General features: G+C 43.1%; 1 protein-coding gene across 1 annotated transcript in view; it reads left to right on the top strand.

Moving 5' to 3' along the window:
* The window catches only part of myh10 (myosin, heavy chain 10, non-muscle), a 51981-nt gene that overhangs the window by 18242 nt on the left and 14252 nt on the right, over window positions 1-19487 (top strand). Inside the window, 14 exon segments of the mRNA XM_080520579.1 lie at window positions 4957-4984; window positions 6088-6190; window positions 6545-6601; window positions 7455-7472; window positions 11193-11285; window positions 12481-12544; window positions 12739-12837; window positions 13134-13277; window positions 14031-14126; window positions 15498-15616; window positions 16108-16260; window positions 16361-16534; window positions 17713-17886; window positions 18834-18948. Of these exon segments, the coding sequence (XP_080376705.1) occupies window positions 4957-4984; window positions 6088-6190; window positions 6545-6601; window positions 7455-7472; window positions 11193-11285; window positions 12481-12544; window positions 12739-12837; window positions 13134-13277; window positions 14031-14126; window positions 15498-15616; window positions 16108-16260; window positions 16361-16534; window positions 17713-17886; window positions 18834-18948 (1437 nt within the window).

Raw genomic sequence — 19487 nt, 5'->3', positions numbered from 1 at the left:
AAATTAGTTTATATGAGAAACAATCTTCGAAATTGAATTTGGAGTATTGATCCAGCTGTGCTTTGGTCGGGTTGTTGAGGTTTTGGCCCAGAGCTGTAATTATTTATTGGTAATGAGACACTCTAGTAATTCTAAGGTTGTTTCTGTTACGTAACGTTGAACTAATGGGCGCTCCTACCTATGTGGTGTCGATGGCAGTAGTTTTGTCACTGTGACACTTCAGGAGGAGCTGAGTCAGCATGTCGGAGGTGACTGTTGCACTTCATAGTGTCTTAAAGGACCCTTATTTCTCTATATTTCATGTTTCACAGTCCATCCTCTGCTCATGTAGGATAATAATTTAGGTGACACAGTATCCAACACTCAAAACTTGTGAAATTAGTTATTTCTGGGATTGAGCTGACGTCGCCTCTCATGAAACGGGGGGGTTCTCAAAACAACTCAAAACAGTTGTGGACACAACAAAACCAGCAGTTCAATGTGAAGCAGCAGAGAAGAGGCTGCAGCTCCTGGGCACATTGGTGGGCGTGTCTTGTTTTGGTTTCTCATGTCAATCTCCCTGGAGGCGGGGCTTCTCCAGCTCTGTGACGTCAGCAAGGTGGTGCCTCATCATCAAATAGAATCAAAGTGTTGAGCTCCCCCACCAGGTAGAACAGAGAAAGATCACTGTGAACTCAAGCTGGAGGGAATCAATGAAAAAAACACTTTGGGGATGTTTATGAACCCCAAATAGAACTTTTATGATGTTTAAAGCACAGAAAAGTCCATTTCGTATAATATGGGTCCTTTAAATGCAGGTCCATAGCAGCCACTGTCTAACTTAATCAACCTTTGTGTAGTTTGTTCCATTTGCTTTAAACATTTTATTTTGTACTCAAACTGGGTGGACATTTCCCCTACTCTTAAGGGAAACATATTTTAATGCCAGTTTGTGGCTAAATGTCATCAATGTTGATGCTTTGATTTGATCTGTGAATACTGATTACTACAGTGAGCAGATTAGAAACCTTCTCTCGGCTCTGTTACACAATTATCTAATAGGATTTTTTATATTCCTTTTAACTTCTATATTTGCAAGATTCTTTTTTTAAATACATGTATTTGAAAATGACAAAAACAGACTTTCATAGTCTCCAGCCAGCTGTTAGTTTCAGGTAAATGCAATACTGCTGACTGGGTCAAACTCATATCAGCCTCATTTTATTGAACGCCTTAGTAAAACACTTTTGTCTTTTAATTTTGGTCATAGCAGTCCGAAAGGTTGGACTACAAGGATAAACTATATTTAATGTTTTTTTTTCTTCTCATTACAATGTTATTTTACAGGGTTTTTTTCTGACAAGGATAATCACATTGCAGAATTCAGATACAGATCAGTAGCTGTACTGAGATCAGAATATCATTTTAAGTAGGAAAATATGCTGGAGCCATGTTTATCTCTAGTGATTTAGGTTTTCCACTGTATTAACAAACTGACATCAATATTAGCCAAGTATTGATGAGATCTTTTAGCTGTCCAACATTGATCATAGTGTTCTACTGTTACTTTTATACCATCTTGTGATTTTTATGATCCAATTGTTTTTGTTGTTGGTTTTTTTTTGCCTTTGAACAATTCTAAGTTCATTATTTCAAATAGTTTCCACAGGTCAGCTGAAGCTAATGTCACTTTTTTGTATCTTGGGGGAGAAATTGCAACTGGCCTCCATCATAATGGAATCATGTGACGCTCGCAGCAGCCTTGGCAATCGTACCAAAGCCACAGAACAGCTCTTATGATCATTAAGTAATTTCACGGAAATGGCTCCTCTCTTGGTAGTCGTGCACAGACGGTGTCTCCCGGTACCGTGTGCTTCACAGTGACGGGGGCTGTTCAGGTCGCAGCACCACGAAAGGACACGAGCGGTTTAACAATGACCGGATCGTATCTTCCCACTGTCTGCAGGCTCTCTGATAAACACACTGGCTTTCTTTCAGATGGGTGTTTTGTTGTGACCAATTTAGTGTATATAGCATGTGTGTGTAAGAAGAGACGTGACGAAGCCTCCTGTTAAGCTTCCTCCGTGCTCGGTGGACGAGTGGAGGTGTTTAAGGGCGATTGTCCTCCTAACAGTATATAAAGGAAGGAGATCCAACCTGGGTTGTCCTGATGAGCCGTCCAGCTGCATCCTGAGTCTGATAACCTTCCGTCATTCTGCCCCAGAGGATTCCAGTCAGCAGGAAAGCTTTACTGGCAGCAGCGTCCCTCCTGGACACGGCGAAGCACCGAAGGACTCATTTTACAGCAGGAGTAAGAAGAGTGCAGGCATCTGGTCACGAGTGACAACATTTTAGCAGGGTCTTTTTTATATGTGGGTCTTTACTGACCAAGAGTCAAACTATAGAGGCTCTTCTACAAGGCTTCATCCTGTTCAGAGGCCCTGGAGCCCGTCTCAGACAGAGCACACCTTGGAGACTCTAAATCCTGTCGCTTGATCAGACGCCATGTATTTGTGTTTTTATATCAGATGTCATTGTATGAAATTTGATTTCAAGGTTTCTGACATGGAATCATTTCTAAAGCTTCCTTTGTGTGGATAAAGTGCAAGGTTGACAAAAGACCAGGTGAAGAAAAGGGCCAGTCAGACATTTTTGTGCACTAGTTCACTATGATTTTCACACACTATTGTCTGCATAACTTGTATTACTTTAATAGCTGAGCGGTCCTTTACAGAGGCAAATCCTTGGAGAATATTATAAATAATGTATTACAAATAAAAACCTAAAGAAAATGTAGTACGAGCAATCAAATAAAACAAATGTCCGTGTGAGATGAACCACTTTCACGCCGTATCTTTAAATATCAAGTGTAAGAAACACCTGTAGCTTTGTGTTCATCATGCATTGGTCATTTTGTATAGATGCAGGCTCTCTTCTTCAGTCATGTACTTTTTGCTCATTTTGCAGAGAGGTTCCAATCAGGAGTCTTGTTAACATATAAACTATAAAGCCACACTTGGTTTTTTTAGCCTTTGTGAAAAAATGATAACGTTCCTGTCCAAAATAAACCTCAGGAAGGTTCTAGCTGGAGAGGATCTACTGTGAGTTCTCTGTAGTGCAGTAATCTCGCACAACTTGAATAACTAAAATGTAAAAAAAAATAATTAAAAAAATGGAATCTTTCTACTAAATTTCAATATTTTTGTTATTGAACTTTTTATTTGAAAAACAAGAACACGTATTATACATGTTAGTCACACGTGTCACCAGTCTTTTACACGTAGCCTGAATGAAATAGCACTGAAAGGTGAAATAATAAATTCAATTCAATAAATGAAAAAAAAAACTCACTGACAATAGTCAGTCTCTCTCTCTCTCTCTCTCTCTCTCTCTCTCTGTCTCTCTGTCTCTCTGTCTGCAGAGACTCACCATACACTTTCATCTTAGTGTTTTACTGTGACATTTAAAGTAAAAGTAATCCCTCTTTTGTAAACTGCAGCACTAAATCATGCAGAACTGAAGCCCATCTGAACATAAATGTGAATAGTGAATCCAGAATGAGCCTTTTGAGGGAAAAGGATCTAAAACGCTGCATCATTAGTTGAACTATTGATGTCTTGTGGTTTTCAATCCAGCCTACGTTTGTCACCAGCCAGTGAGGAACCTCCAGTTGGAAACCTGCAGACTTTGCAATCCAGCTGCAATATTAATGACCTCCGAGATTAAAGAACTTAATGAACATGCAGACACTCTGAATTGTTTTAGCTTGAGTTAAATGGGTTCAAGTACCGGCTCAGTCTTGCGCCATCAGACCAATCAGTCACTGGCGTTCCCCACTGATCACTCAGTAGCTAGCTGCTGTTTGGCACCACTTTAATTCAGGTTCTTCTTATTCAGATCGCTTTCAAGGTCAGCTTATTCGCAGAGCCTGTTTCTTGAATAATATAGTAAATTTCATCTTTTTTTTTTTTCAAAATGAATAAAAAACAAATTGTGATTCCTGATCAACTATTACATGAATCATGACGTGGACTCTGTTTATAATCCTCCTTGCCAAAGACGGCGGAGCCACAGAGTTAAGTTGTGACTAAACTGCAACAAGAGTCTGGTGACTTCGATCTCGTCGTCTGACTTCCGGCTGCTCGGCCAGCCATGTGACCAGACGGGAGGCCCTCTCCCCGCCGCCGCATTGAGGCCGGGTTCCCATGACATCATCGCCATGAAGTCCCCTCCTTCAGGCCTGGAGATGACTGGATGAGTCTCGGTTCAAACTCACAAGAGACGACACAGTGATAAAACCCTGCAGGTTGACGGAGTCGCATCCGTTCTCATATGATCGTGTGACTTCGACACAGTGAACATTAATACTTGTCTGCAGCTTGACTGGGCTCATACTGGAATCAAATACATTATTAAATATCTCTATTGGACTCTCCCTTCGACTGTTGTGCTCATACAACAATCCAAAGCTGTTTTCGGCAGCATGAACCTTATTTAATTGTGCGAGCTGCTTCCTCCATGGACCGCGTTCACTGCTGAAACATCTGGGACGGATGAATCTTCTCATTTTGTGTGCATTAGAAGCAGGCTGGTGGTTCATTGGCGTCTCATGGTGCTGGAAGGGTTCATCCTCATACAGGCTGTTTGTTTCACTAATGGAGAGAGAAGTAGGAAGCTGCCGGGGGCTTGCGTTGGAATTTAAGTACAGATGTTGTACAGATGTAACCCGCTTCGGTTTCTCCTAATATCCAAGCTGTGTGACCTTCAGGATTTTTTTTTTTTTAATTGTCATTGCTGTTCATCATGTCCTCGGCATATTTGAAAGAAAATATTTATAATCGGTCTTTCGTTAGTTAAAATGGTTAAAATGACGTTTCTTAGCAGTCCTAACATTGAAACCATCCTTTGATGTATCCATTTTTTATTTTATTAACATTTCTTTTGTCCTGATGTTGTTTATTTTCTTGCTCCCCACAGATCGAGAGGACCAGTCCATTCTTTGCACGTAAGTAAACGGGCTGAATGACTTTTACTTTGAAGAAAGTTCGCCGCTGAAGTGAGATAGTGGCCTGAGGTCTCAAGAGTTATTCCACAGTGTGTCATTGACACTGGCCACGCCGCTGCTACTTAAGACAAAAGGGTCAAATGGAGATCTCAGAAATGCCCGGCGTGCCTGCGTCAAGGCCCTCTGGCTTCATTTCGGCATCGACGGTCTCCAGACGACAGATGTGGAGCCAAAGAATAGGCCGGGAGGGATACGAAGGACTAGAAGAACAGGCTGTTTGTGCTATTTGGTCTCGTCTAAATACAAACAGGAATCTAGACAACTTGTCTTGGACACCTTGTGTCCTCTACTACCACGCTTTTTCTCGGTTGGAAAAATAGAAGCCTTATTCACGAGCCGTGCCTTATTAGTGTGATCATTATGGTATATTTAATTTTTGAACAGTACGTCCATCTCAAACTAAGCAGTTGATAGAATTGCATAAACGTATTTGCATACAGCTGTGCTCATCGTCTTGTGAAAAGCATACATCATAGACACTACACTTTTTTTATAAGCCTTATAAGACTTGTTGAGTGGGGGGCGCTGAGGAATGTTCCACGCGGCAGGCCGAGGCCATCAACCGACACATCGACGCAGTCTGCATGACCCCCCCCCCCCCCCTGCTCAGAGGAGCTGACAGGACTGGCAGCACCTCCGCTCTGCTCCCACGCTGCTGACGCACGGCCGCGTCACGCGCAACTCAAAACAATATTCTGTGCATACTTGGTGTATGCAAATGTGCACTTCTTGTAAAACCTCAGGTATGCTCTAAATCTAAAACCACCTCGGCTCAGACAAATGTCTCTTCTGCCGTCCTGTGCCCTGCTCAGTGTGTGAGGGATAGAGAGACTGCATGCCAGCAACCACATCTGCTGCCTCTGGGCCCACTGGCAGAATGAAGGGAAATATACTCGTGATAGTATGCGAACCCGGTTTTTGGTTTGAAGTATGGATGGTGCTTTGTTGTCCAAATGAGAATTGTCCAGATTGTATTATGTTGAATGTGAAATGTCTTTTTTTTTTGCTGTGTGTGTGTCTGCATTGTGCTTTTGTGTTTGCAGGGGAGAGTCGGGAGCCGGCAAGACGGAAAACACAAAAAAGGTCATTCAGTACCTGGCACATGTTGCCTCCTCCCACAAAGGAAGAAAAGATCACAACATTCCTGTGAGTACTCTGTCAGATGTAATCCTTCTCATTCCCCTCATTCCCCTCAGCAGCACCTCCTTCCAGGCCCGAGTCAATGAGTCTATGGTTTGATGCTATAAATGTTACTTATTGGTTTTAAATGTGTATAAAAGTTCTGTTAAACTAGAAATCACACTAGAATAAACTCTGTGTGTTTAGTATCGACTTAATTGCTGAGAAGTTTGGCCGCGGCGGGAGTGTTGGGACGTGTTTATACTGCCATTGTTCTCGCTACAGTTTGTCCAGCGTCCTGCACTAAGGGGAGAAGCTCTGTGCACCAGATGTGTCTGCACACAATCTAACAATTTACATTTGTTTATCTGTGACAAACAGCCAGAATCACCTAAACCAGTGAAACTACAGGCAAGTTCTTGTGCTTTCTTACACACTGTGTCCATGTGCATGCAACACTTAACGTTCTGTTTCCACAAAACCAAATGATGATTAATTGACCTTTTTCAAGCTCTCAAGTTTCTGTAGTTGAGTCACAAGTTTGACTGGAACGGCTGTTGTTAAATGTAAAATACAAGCAATTTAGAATCCACTTTGTTTTTCTTCTCCGTCAGGCACAAAATGCAGTTGTAAGTAAAGTTGTAAAGTGGCCCGATTGACTGTGTTTCCAGTGTTTGTTGTGATGTGTACTGTGAATATGCTTGCCATTAGTGTGAAACATAATCACATGCATGCACTGTTTATTTGTTGTCGTAGCCACACGTAAGGTCTTTGCTGTCATTTTGTGCCGCTTGTATTATTCTACTGCTACCAAAAAAAAGATGCAGACGGTAAATAATGTGGTAGTTTGAGATGTATGCCTGTGCCGTTGACCTAGATCTGCTGAGCGTGCGTTTCTGCTGTAGATGCTTAGTGTCGCAGTAACGGTCTGGAATCGGACCGTTTGATCCGGCGGAGTTAAGTGACTGTGTTTCCTGGTCGTCGGGACCCAGAGCCACGCAGGCTGCCCGTGTGCTGATAAGTAGAGCCAGTGAATTACGGCATGCCTGAACCCCCAAGGGCCCCACGGACTTCCTGGTAGCGTGTTCTGGGTCTGGAGGGCCAGGATAACAGGCCACTCAAGCGCTATCATTAGACCTGCTGCGTGTTGCATTCATAGACCGCTATAGAGCTTTTGTAGATATTTAAAAATGTTTAATTATGCCAGCCGGTAGACTTGTATCCATTACATAAATGTAATGTATCATTTGTTCGTAAGTATTTAACAACTGAATCTCCCCATATCCTACAGAGTGGATCCCTGTTTTATGTGAGTAGTTATGTAGTTTCTCACCTCTCTCACCTCATTGATTGATAGGGGGTGCTTTTGCCCACTCTGTTTCCACCTTTCAGATAATATAAGAGGCTTTTAACTCCTTAATGTTGACTGAAGATGGGCAGTAGTTGCTTTCCATTCACCATGAACACCTGCTGTAGTGTGCTTTAACATTTGCATTGCATGAGCTGCACTAATACGATGACATCCGTTTCATTTATAACATGAAGACAACTCTTCTCAGAAACCCACAACCTCAAGATGCTGTGAAGAAAAACTGATTTGTAATTGACTTTTTAGAGCAGTGGTGTGAAAAGCCAATATAATACATTTTCTTTATCGCACAACATGATCAGGCCATGCATACTCGAGGTTTAAACCAAAAGAGAGACATTTCTAATGTTATTACTTGATGGTGTCCCATAATCCATTGCTTACTGAGTGTAAATTAGGTCAATTTGTAGACTTGGTTTGTCACCTCAAAACTCACAGCGGGTCGTAACAGACAGAATCATATGATCTACACCAGTGTTTTTCAACCACTGTGCCGCAGCACACTGGTGTTCCGCGAGATCTAGTCAGGTGAGCCGTGGGAAATTATCCAATTTCACATTTTTTTCTAAAAAAAATAATTTGCTCTCAGAGCCGCTGTCAGCTGTGAGAGCAGTGTGTTGCAGAGTAATCATGTATAAATACTCTTCACCACTAGATGGCAGCACAGAACTTTGCCGGTGAAATGTAAAGTGACAGACGTCAGTGTGGTTAATCTCCACCTCCTGCTACCATCTTGTATCAAAGTACTGTGTCAGTGACAGTGATGGAGAAGTTTTTGAAAAGGGAGAATGTGAACCAGGATCTCAGCTCTTCATCCATCAGGTCCAGGTTTCACACTGAGGGAGTCACTATTAAAAAAAGACATTGGGAAATACTTTTTTTCTGTATTTATTTGATTCCTGTTGATAAAACTTTGATGAGAATGACTTTATATTGTTAATAGAGGCTACAGAGTTTCACATTTTAACATTTTCGGGTGGTGGTGTGACTCGAGATTTTTCCAAAGAAAAAAGTGTGTCTTGGCTCAAAAAGGTTGAAAAACACTGGTTTAGACAATCAGTCACAAGAGGCTCAGTGTTACGATGGTGAAGACAAACTGCCGTTGTCACATTGTGAGTTCACCGTTGACTTTGAATGGAAGCTGCACAAAACAACAGGTGGAAGTTAGGAACCTCTCAGGTGGAAAGATAAAACGACCTCCGTGTCATCAGACTCTCATGAACTCAACTTGTAGAATAGATGATTCTGGAGGAAAGGAGTCGTTACAACTCACCAGTTATCTTTCTCAAACTTCATTATGAAGATGGTGTTTGTTCTGTGGTCAACATGTCCTTGATCAAAAGTAAACATGGAGACATTCGTACCCTGAGAGCATAATAACAAGGCAGAATGGCCTTTGTTTTTCTTTTTCTTTTACAAACCTCTGGTAACAAAGGCTTTCCAAGTACATCTTTTATTTCTCAGTATTACAAAGATAATACATTTCATACTGTTTTCGATTTTCAGGCAAGACACTGTAGATCGGTTAACTCTGAGAGCGATATATATATACAGTATAACCTTAAATACAATCCACTAGGTTTCCTTGCTTGTGAGTGGCGATTTCTTCAAAACACTTTTTGACATTCCAAATTAGTTCCCCGTGGATTTTCTCCCCATAGAATTCTGAAATCTCAGCTATTAGCGAGTTGTGCTACACTGGTTCCCCACATGGGCCCATTTCTATCCTGCATCCTCTTCTTTTTCTTGCCTGTGAGAAGAGACACATGTAATGTGTGTGATGTCACCATGTGACCACTGAAGCAGATGTTGAAGTGAATCCTCATCCCCAGCTGGCCTCGGTGCCACAAGATTTACTGGGACTTTAGTGACGGATTCCTTTCTGCCTCCCATCCAATCTGCCCTCAAGTCTTGTTTCACAATTTGCCTGTGAAGTGAGACAAACTAGCCGTTCTCCAGTGAGAACGGTTTGAAAGTCGTTGATGGGTTTGAGTTTGATCTCTTTCGATTCACAAGAGAACGTCGGATGTTGTTTGGCAGCTGGATGATCACGTAGGTTTTGTAGTTTCGGAGGAGTCGCCTCTGTTGGGCGTCGGACGTCCGACACGCTCACTTTGCAGCAGGAATGTGGGTCAAGTCCTAAAGCCGCCACTGGACCCCCCGCTGGTGTTTGTAATCGGCTCTTTGTGTGTGTGTGTGTGTGTGCACCGCCGAGTAAAGGCGACCGATGAGCAGTTTTGACGAGCCTGCCACGCAGCGGGCCTGTGTTTATACAGCAACAAAGGCTTTTTGCTTTGAAGCCTCTGCCCTCGTTGGGCCGCACCGCCGCCCTGACACACCAGGACCCGCTTCATCCACTCTCCAGCCCCGCTTCATTCCCCATGGCTCCAAAACTCAATTAATCGCGGCCCATCATGCTCTCTGGCCAAAGATCACGTTACATGTCTCGCATCCCGAGCGCAGTGCCGATTCCTCACTTCCCCCTCGGGGGAGAACCAGCCGAGGCGAGCCTCCGCTGTGTGGAGCTATTCCTGTCGGGGGAATATTTCACTCCGCCGCAAAGAAATCTCCGCTCGCAATAGAAACGTTTCTCTCTCTCGGTAGATTCTCTGGTCATGACGAAGCCCGCAGTGTGGCTGAGATGGAACTGGAGTGGAAACACCTGTGTAAACATCTGCACAAGTCCTTTATTTATTTATTCAGCTTTTTAAAGTGTCCATCTTGACCAGAAACAAGCTGAGCTGTCGTCTTTGTAAGTTTTGTAAATGAAGCGCAGCGTCATGTGTCTGTTACTAAACGCCTCACACGTCAGGAATTAGTCTTGAGACGCTCTGCTGATGTGGGTTGTAAACAAAACTTTACAAGACAAAACGTCTGTAAATAAAGCTGTTTCTAAAAAGCATTGTGAAATAACGAGGGAGATTTTTATGACCATCAGAAATTAAAATCTCAGTTTTGTTTGGGCTTTGGCCTCATACCTTCTAAAATGTTTATCATCAGAACACAGAAACACGATGACTTTACTTTTATTCAGATGGATTTCTTTGGCATGGATTGGGCAAACTTTACACACCACGTAATGATTCTCTCTTAAAACCTCACGTCACAAACATGTTAGTTTTGTGTTGTGGTTTTCGGGTGAAGTCTCTGGTTGCTCAAAGGTTCAGCTGTAGATCAACTCCAGAATAAAACACACTTTACGTTAAAAGGTGATTCATGTTTAGCCCTGATTAATTGACTTTAAGTGAGTGACGATTCTATTTTTTATACTTTTATGTCTAAAACAATTGATCAACGCACACAATCCGACTTTTGCTTGATAAAGTCGATGTAATTAACTTTTAAAGTTGTCAGTTATTAATACGTCTTCATGGATGGATTACTGCCACAGGTTTATTTTTTTTTCCTCATTAGCATTGTATTTAAACCCGTATGACCACGACACTCTTCACACACGTTTCTTTTCTCTCACTCTGTTGACTTTATCTTTGTGGGCCTGATGTTTTTGAACCTTCCTCTACAAACAACACCACAGCGTCTGCTGTCTTCGTCTGCATGTCCATGTTTGTTTTTCCAGCCGTCACTGAAACGCGTTAGTTGCTTTTCCTTGCCATCAGGCGGTGAAACAGCTCGCCTCTAAAATGTGTATTTTGCTTTTAGGGTGAGTTGGAACGTCAGCTCCTGCAAGCCAATCCTATTCTGGAATCTTTTGGGAACGCCAAGACTGTGAAAAATGACAACTCGTCACGTTTTGTGAGTATGAACAATGGTTTTTATGAGCCGCTCATCACCTGTTCCAGCGTTGTGACGGCGATCATTGTGCTCACTTGCAGCACTTTGACCCCATAAAGACAGAGTCTGGTGCCTTGCAGTCATTATAAAGCCTTCGATCTGTATTTTCCGCACTATAAGGCGCACCTCCATTGATTGACATAATTTACAACTTTGTTCATATATAAGGCGCATGCAATAGACCAGTGGTCAGCAACCTTTATAGCTCAAAGCCATTAAGTTACATTTTCCACTGATTCTAACACCCAGAGAGGTGCATGCACTTTATTTTGATAGTCCTACCTGCAGCCTATGCCAGGAGGACACTACACACTAAACCTTCTTCACTGCTGGTTGACAACTTACAACTACCGGTAATAAACTAAACTACATGAACTAAGCAACAAAAACACAACACAACACAATTATTACCGACACCACAAACCAAATAGAACCCCCAATAATTGCATTTAAAACACCACAAACAGAAACTCCCATAATTAATTGCAGCTATCGGCTGCACTGAGGAGCTCAGGATGCAAAGCATGATGGGAATTCATGTTTTGTGTTGTTGGAGGTTATTGTGGGTTGTTGTTGGGCTTGGTGTTGTGTTGATTGTGTTTATGTGTTTTTGTTCCCCAGTTTAGGGAGTAATTATTTCATCTAGTTTATTTTGGTTTGTTAGAATGTTGGTGTGCAACCATGAGTGATGAATGTGTTGTGTGGAGTGTCGTCCGCTCTGAAGATCCAGTGGCGAAGTTAGAGTTGTCAAAATAAAAGCTTCTGGTTGTTTAACTGTCAAATAGCAGTCTCCAGTAGAGCAATTCTTCCATGTATAAGGCGCACCGGGTGATAAGGCGCACTGGCAGCTTTTGAGAAAATTTGAGGTATTTAGGTGCCTTATAGGGCGGAAAATACGGTACTGGATCTCCAAAGAAAGGAGCCACTCTGCTTGTCAGTGATGTCCTCCTCCTTCGTCATCTATTAAAACTTGTTCAGAAGTAAAGGATTCTATTTTACAGAGTAGAATGTCTTTTCTCTTCCATGTTAACGAGAGACTCACGTTGACTCTCGGTTCACTTCAACCCGTTCAGTCGAGGGTCGTGATGCTTCCGTTTGTTCATGATTGCTGGTTGTCGTCTGTCTTGTGTTGAGTATTTCTGATTGATCTCTGCAGGGGAAATTCATCCGGATCAACTTTGACGTCACCGGATACATCGTCGGGGCCAATATTGAAACCTGTATCCTTCTCCATAAGAGTGAACATTCCAGGCTCTCTGCAGTGAAAGTTGGACGACATCTTGACAGAGTCATTTTGTTAAAGCCTGACTTGTACACCAGTCACACGTATCAGTTTCTCTGGGATTACCTTTTTCACCACACGTCAGTTTATTCCAAGACACCAGGCATGTTGTTCTTGACCGCCCGGTGCCAGACCTACTGGAGAAGTCCAGAGCCATCCGTCAAGCCAAAGATGAGCGCACCTTCCACATCTTCTACCAGCTGCTGGCTGGAGCTGGAGAACATCTCAAATGTGAGGCGTGTTTGACTTTAAGGGACGTTGATCTGAAGAGACACGTCTTTACTGTTTGGCAGCAGGAATTTGTGCGAGACAAACATGATTTATAACAATCGGCACTGCTTACTGAGTTTTAACATCATTAGTTTGTCTCACTTAAGGTTTCTCATGTTGTCCATAATAATGATAATTGTTATTATGGTACCTCCACCACTAAAAAGCCACAGTTTTCATGTCAGTTTTTGTAGCTTCTCATATTATTGGGCAAACTATTACGTGGGAAAATGATTTTTGGATGTATTTCTCTGTAGCGGACCTGCTATTGGAGGGTTTCAATAACTACCGCTTCTTGTCCAACGGAAACATCCCGATCCCCGGCCAGCAAGACAAGGACAACTTCCAAGAGACCATGGAGGCCATGCACATCATGAGCTTTGGCCACGAGGAAATTCTAGGTATCTCTATGTGTTGCATCTAAATAAGCTTGTTTTACGTGTTTCTCTCCATCCCATCCCTTTTTTCTTATCTTTTTTTTATCCAAGTCTTTGGCATGGGTGATTTTTTTTTTTTTCATGACGCTGCTTGAATTTGATGGCTTTTAGAAACTGTTTCTTTTAAGAGAAACTCCTCCAAATTGTTGACCTCTGATCAAACAGTCGAGAAAGGGTTCGTCTCCAGGCACGACAGGTGTGTATTTATATGTCAAACTATAAAGGAAGGCTGCTTTCCACACATTAGAAACTGATTAAATATACTGAGCTGGAACAATGATTTTCTATGTGACCGAGTCCACTGGGTCAAATGAAAACACCTTTGATTAGGCTTGTTTATATTTGTTTGATAAATCAATGGCACTTGGTGAACTAATTTAAGATGATGTAAATGTTTTGTAGATAGAAGATGAGAGGTTTTATCTAAGAGGGAGTTGGTTATCCAGAGAGAAATGCCAGAATTGGGAGATGCATTTCAGGAAATGTTTCCGTCTTTTGTCTAAAAACGTGACTTGGAGGTGAATTAGTATCTGTAAACGGTCTGTAGGTGTGATGATGAGTGTGTGTGGTTGTCTGCCGCTTTGTTTAACAAAATGTTTGTAACGTGCCGTATTATTTTTAATGAATTTAACCCCCGTGGAAGAAATGACTTATCGATGTGAATCTAAAAAGTTTTCACCACCGTCTTTGTTTCCTCCTGACTGTTGATCTCTGTAGCCATGTTGAAGGTGGTTTCCTCGGTGCTCCAGTTTGGTAACGTCGTCTTCAAGAAGGAGAGGAACTCTGACCAAGCCTCCATGCCTGATAACACTGGTAAGATTCTCAGAACTGAACCACAAAGTCCTTACAGCAGCAGCCTGTTCTATCTGCTTTATGACCTTGTAAGCAGGATGTTACAGGTCAGTACCCTCTCCTCCTCCTCCTCCTCCTCCTCCTCCTCCTCCTCTTCCTCTTCCCATATATACTTCAGCTCCTCTCCTCCCTCCCACTCTGCACCTTGTCCGCAGAGCAGCGGGCCCCGTGATTTATATCGTTCCTCTCTGAGCCTTGTCATGGTGCCATTAAGCCACATCATTGAGAGGATTTACTCCTGAAGGAAATGGGGCAAGGCCTCCCGGTCCCTTCACATGTGGCACTGCACATTGTAGAGCGAGGGATTGGAGAGTTTGGTTTGGTGCCAACAATGCAGCTCAGCCAGATATCCCCAACTCCAACAGCAGAATGTGGCCCGGAGCAGATGTTAGCAGTGGGACTGGGCCAAACTCAACTGGATCCCACTTGTTCTACATTTCCACAAGCTTGTGCCATGTAAAATCTGACGTCTTCCCAGCCACGTTCCCCATCGAGACTGGAATATATTCTAATGTGAATGTGTTAAGTGCAAACGGTAGACATCCCCTACCTCCTTTGAAAAGATGTATTTTTCTTTGTATCTACTCACAAAGTCAAAGCAAGTTAAGGTTTCCACATTAAAACACTACAAACACACATTTCCACCGTCTGTTTGACTTTTTTTTAGTCAAAACAATTTATCTTGCACATAGTTTAAACCAGGGGTGTCAAAGTCATTTCAGTTGAGGAGCCACATCAACCTGATCTGACCTCTGGAGGCCCAACAAGTCAAACATCACATGTTCAACTGCAGATACGGACAAATACAAAGTCTTTCCTTTTGATCCTTTTGTAACTGCAAGAATTTGCCAGTCTATTCTGAAATATACATATTAAAGGAAATCCGCTATTATTATATTTGCAAAAAAAAAAACCCTCAGTCACCTGTATCTGGAAATCGTATTTTTATTCAGGATTAAAACAATTTGTCATCATCTGGACATTTTGTTTGAGTTTCCGTGTCTAAAGTATCACTTCACATAAATTGGACACCTTTATTGTGAAAGGCGTTGCGTCATGTGACCTCCACAGATTACATTAATTAATTCTGACCAAGGGCGGTTTTGAATGTCATTTTTGCCAATCTAGTGTTTTTAGATCAGCCTCTGTCACTTTTCATGTTTATACTTTAAAAAAACTAAATAAATCACATGGCGGTCCGGATTAGATCCTCTGGCGGGGGCCGCTTCTCGCCCCCGGGCCGCATGTTGGACACCCCTGATTTAAACTGTCCTCTAGTGTCACCAATGTGTCCTGATTTCACTTCACTTGTTTCTGTCTGCTTTTTCCCAGCTGCTCAGAAGTTGTGTCACCTGCTGGGCCTGAACGTGATGGAGTTCACCAGAGCCATCCTCTCCCCCAGGATCAAAGTGGGACGAGACTACGTGCAGAAAGCACAGACCAATGAGCAGGTCAGGGGCTTTTTCATTCACCCATCATCTTTTATTCATCGAGTGTGTCCCTTTATTATCTAGTTATCAGGGAAGTAGATTTATCTGATGTCTTGGCCGGTTTCTGTGTTGAATCTCCGTCCGGAAGTCTTTTTTTCTTTCTGTGAAACTTGTAAAACTGCATTACCTGCTCATGAATCATTTATGGCCATTTGGTGTGTAGCACGGTTTCCTGATGTTTGCTACTGCATCTCACTGAATACAGCTTTTATCCCAAGACTTAACACACATCAATTGATGCTGCCTTGCCAAAATGTAGGGTTCCACTGGTAGAGGGGAGATTGTTGTGACGATCAGGCAGCTGGTCTGAATTACAATGATTTAACCAAAACCTGATCGACGAAGCAAAGCACACTTTTTTTTTTTCTTTTGTTTTAGTTTTCACACTTGGATCAGTTCATCCATTTCTTTTTAATCCGTTTTTTTTGATCTAATTTTTTCCTTCGCTCCAGGCTGATTTTGCTGTGGAGGCCCTGGCGAAAGCAACGTATGAGCGTCTGTTTCGCTGGCTGGTTCATCGCATTAACAGAGCTCTGGACAGAACCAAACGGCAGGGTGCTTCCTTCATTGGCATTCTGGATATCGCTGGTTTTGAGATTTTCCAGGTTTGGCCTCCGATCTTGTCAAAAAAAAAATAATCCTTCATTTTTGAAAGATTGCCCAAACGTTGAGACGTTGTTTTGTGTTTCTGGTCACGTCCTGCAGCTGAACTCCTTCGAGCAGCTGTGCATCAACTACACCAACGAGAAGCTGCAGCAGCTCTTCAACCACACCATGTTCATCCTGGAGCAGGAGGAGTACCAGAGGGAGGGCATCGAGTGGAGCTTCATCGACTTCGGCCTCGACCTGCAGCCCTGCATCGACCTCATCGAGAGGCCGGTCAGTACCCCCGGTCAGCGGGCCGTGAAGCTGCCTCGTTTTCTAAAAATACACCCAACTTCCAATTTAGGGAATTTAAAGGCCTAGTGAAATGTAAAACACTACTCCGTAAAAAAACGATAGTTGGGGTTCTACTTCTAAGGTTCCTCCGACTCTGCCCCACCACTGTTGTCGCATAACAAAGTTATTGGAATTTTGAATCTCCAGCCGAGGAAGTCGGGGGAATCCTTCTTCGTGGGCGTGACGTCAAGAGTTGTGCAGATCTCCATCTGTTGTGTTTATATCGGCTTGTTTCCTCTTAAATGTCCAAGTTTTTACAGTGTTTTGAAGTTATAGTCGGTGTTTTATGAGCCTTGATGAAAGATTGAGCCTGGAAGAGACCGAGAGAGGAGGAAAGGAGCACGGGCGGAGGGAGCAGCTAGCTCGCGCGGCTAGTAGACGACCAAGTAATACCTGGACTCATCTTCGGTGATTCCGCGCAGTGGGAAAAGCTCTTCGACATGATCCAGGAAGTCGTTCTGCCAAAAGTCAGGAGCCTCAAAGCCTCAAAGGTGAAAACTGGCAGCTGCTGAGGAGACGAGGACGAATGGAGGACGAAGCGTCTTCTGCTTCCTCAAACATGTTCCAGACGGGGTCACCGATGGCAGAACCACCTTCTGTGTCTTCTTCATCAATCACTGGGTTTGAAATGATGATGATGATGAAATATGGTTAAATTCAGCCTCTTCGTCGCCAAAACTCTGATCCTCCATAATGTAAACACAACTTGGGCATGTGCACAACCAGTGATGTCACTCTATTATTGTCAGAAGCTCCGCCCAGCAGAGGAAATACCAACGTTTATCAGCTATTTTTTCAGATTGCCGTGTTTTAACATTTTACCCTCGGACCAGTTAGCATAAAAATGTCCCTAGAAGCGACAGCCAGAGTGTTTTGGAGGTCGGATTTTCATTTCACTAGGACTTTAAGATGCTGTTATCTTGGAAACAGACTTTTATATGATACTTAATGGAGAACAACTGTGTCTAGAGATAAAGTTGAATGAGAGTAAGCTTCTCCAGCTTAGTGAAAGGAGAAGAACCCTGAGAAATGTCCTCAAGCAGGACAGAGAAGTCGTTATGCAGGTGTCGATTTGGACCTCTGGACTCTTAACTCCTGTCCTGCCCTCTTTCCTTCAGGCGAACCCTCCAGGAGTGCTGGCCCTGCTGGACGAGGAGTGCTGGTTCCCCAAGGCCACGGACAAGACCTTTGTGGACAAGCTGAGCCAGGAGCAGGGCACACACACCAAGTTCCAGAAGCCCCGCCAGCTCAAGGACAAGGCCGACTTCTGCATCATCCACTACGCTGGCAGGGTACGCTCGTTTCTGTCCCTTTAAGGGGATTTTCAGGCACAAGTGGTTTGCTGGGCAGAAGTGTGAAGATGTGGAAGACGCTGAAACTGGTCATATTTTATGACTACCGTGTCACTGCCTTTGTTTTATCTCACTTTGCAGCACATCTGCCTAAAACAATTGCACAGGACTATAAGTATTAACTTAAAAAGAGGTGTAAAGTTTACAACTTGTGTCATTATGCCTCAATGTACGTTTTACCTTCATAGGTAAAAATATGAAACTTCCTTTTGCAAAACTCGCCCAGCAAGTGAGCAAGGAAAGCTTCTGATAAAAACATTGATATCTGACTCTCCTGTTAAAGTTATTTGAGGGAAAATTCTGAAACTTGATACGCGTGTCATTGTAGTTTAGAGTGTCAATAGCAGAGTTATGAAACTGAATTCCATGTGTGTTTTCACAAAACCTGTGGATATGAACCATATCGTTCCAACAACAATATTTCAGAAAGTGAAATATGCAGCGTTACAAACATCTGCTGTGTGGGGGGAAAAATCTTCTGAGCCAAAAGTGACAAACCTTTACAAAAGTGAGTCACAGCTCATTGAATGAATGTCAAATGGAACTGGACTCAAACCTCAGATTGATATTCTAACTATTGAAGCAAATAAGATATGTTGACAAATATTTGGTTGGGTTTTTTTTGCAGTAAATTCCTAAAATGTATTGTTAATATTAGATTTAACCTTGTTGATTTAGTTGTATTTAGTTTATGGTGACATTAAAATACAAACATCAGCATTTTGAATCTGTGGGAAGCTCTCAGGTACATAAACCAAACCAAAAATATCAATCCGCTGCTGTAAACTTATTTGCAACCCAATGAGTTGTGTAAAATAAGCCAAAGGATTTCAGAAACATGGTGTGTCGTTGTGTTTCACGGAGTGGAACCACGCTTGTTGTTGCAGGTTGACTACAAGGCAGACGAGTGGCTGATGAAGAACATGGACCCTCTGAACGACAACGTGGCCACACTCCTGCACCAGTCCACCGACAAATTTGTGTCCGAACTGTGGAAAGATGGTAATCAGCTGCTCTTCTCGCTCCCAACACTTGAACTGTGTTCAGCACTTCCACACCATTGACATTACGAGCCGTTGGCGTGTCACTTTGGACTGACTGAATTTAAATAACTACGCCGACACGTGTTGCTCCGGCAGACTAACCACAGCTGTGTGTGCCTTGTTGAGCCGGGCCTCCATGTTTCTAAGAACTAACCCCCCCCCCCCTCCCTCCCCCCTCCCTGTCTCTCTCTCTGTGTTGTAGAGATTCAGACCGTTCAAAGGGCCTCATTCTATGACAATGTCACTAGTCTGGATGAGCCGGCAGGTGAATGACTGGGTCGTTTTGTAGCAGACCTGGGCCAAAATAATGACCAGCGTTAGGGGATGAGCTCTCGCTGCTCATGGTGGGGGGGGGGGGGGGGGGGGGGGGCTCAATGCAAGCCCTCCTCAACTGACTTGAAGATTGTTGGTATATTTTTGCCCAGATCTGGCTGTGTGTCTCGCTTCAGCCAGCATTGTGTCCGTCGTAGCTCCAGCCGCTCCCATGTGCTTCCAGGC

Source organism: Blennius ocellaris, assembly GCF_963422515.1.
Source record: "Blennius ocellaris genome assembly, chromosome: 3".
NCBI classification, from domain to species: Eukaryota; Metazoa; Chordata; class Actinopteri; order Blenniiformes; family Blenniidae; genus Blennius; species Blennius ocellaris.
The sequence above is the reverse complement of the archived record's forward strand: the minus strand, read 5'-3'. Positions and strand labels throughout refer to the sequence as shown.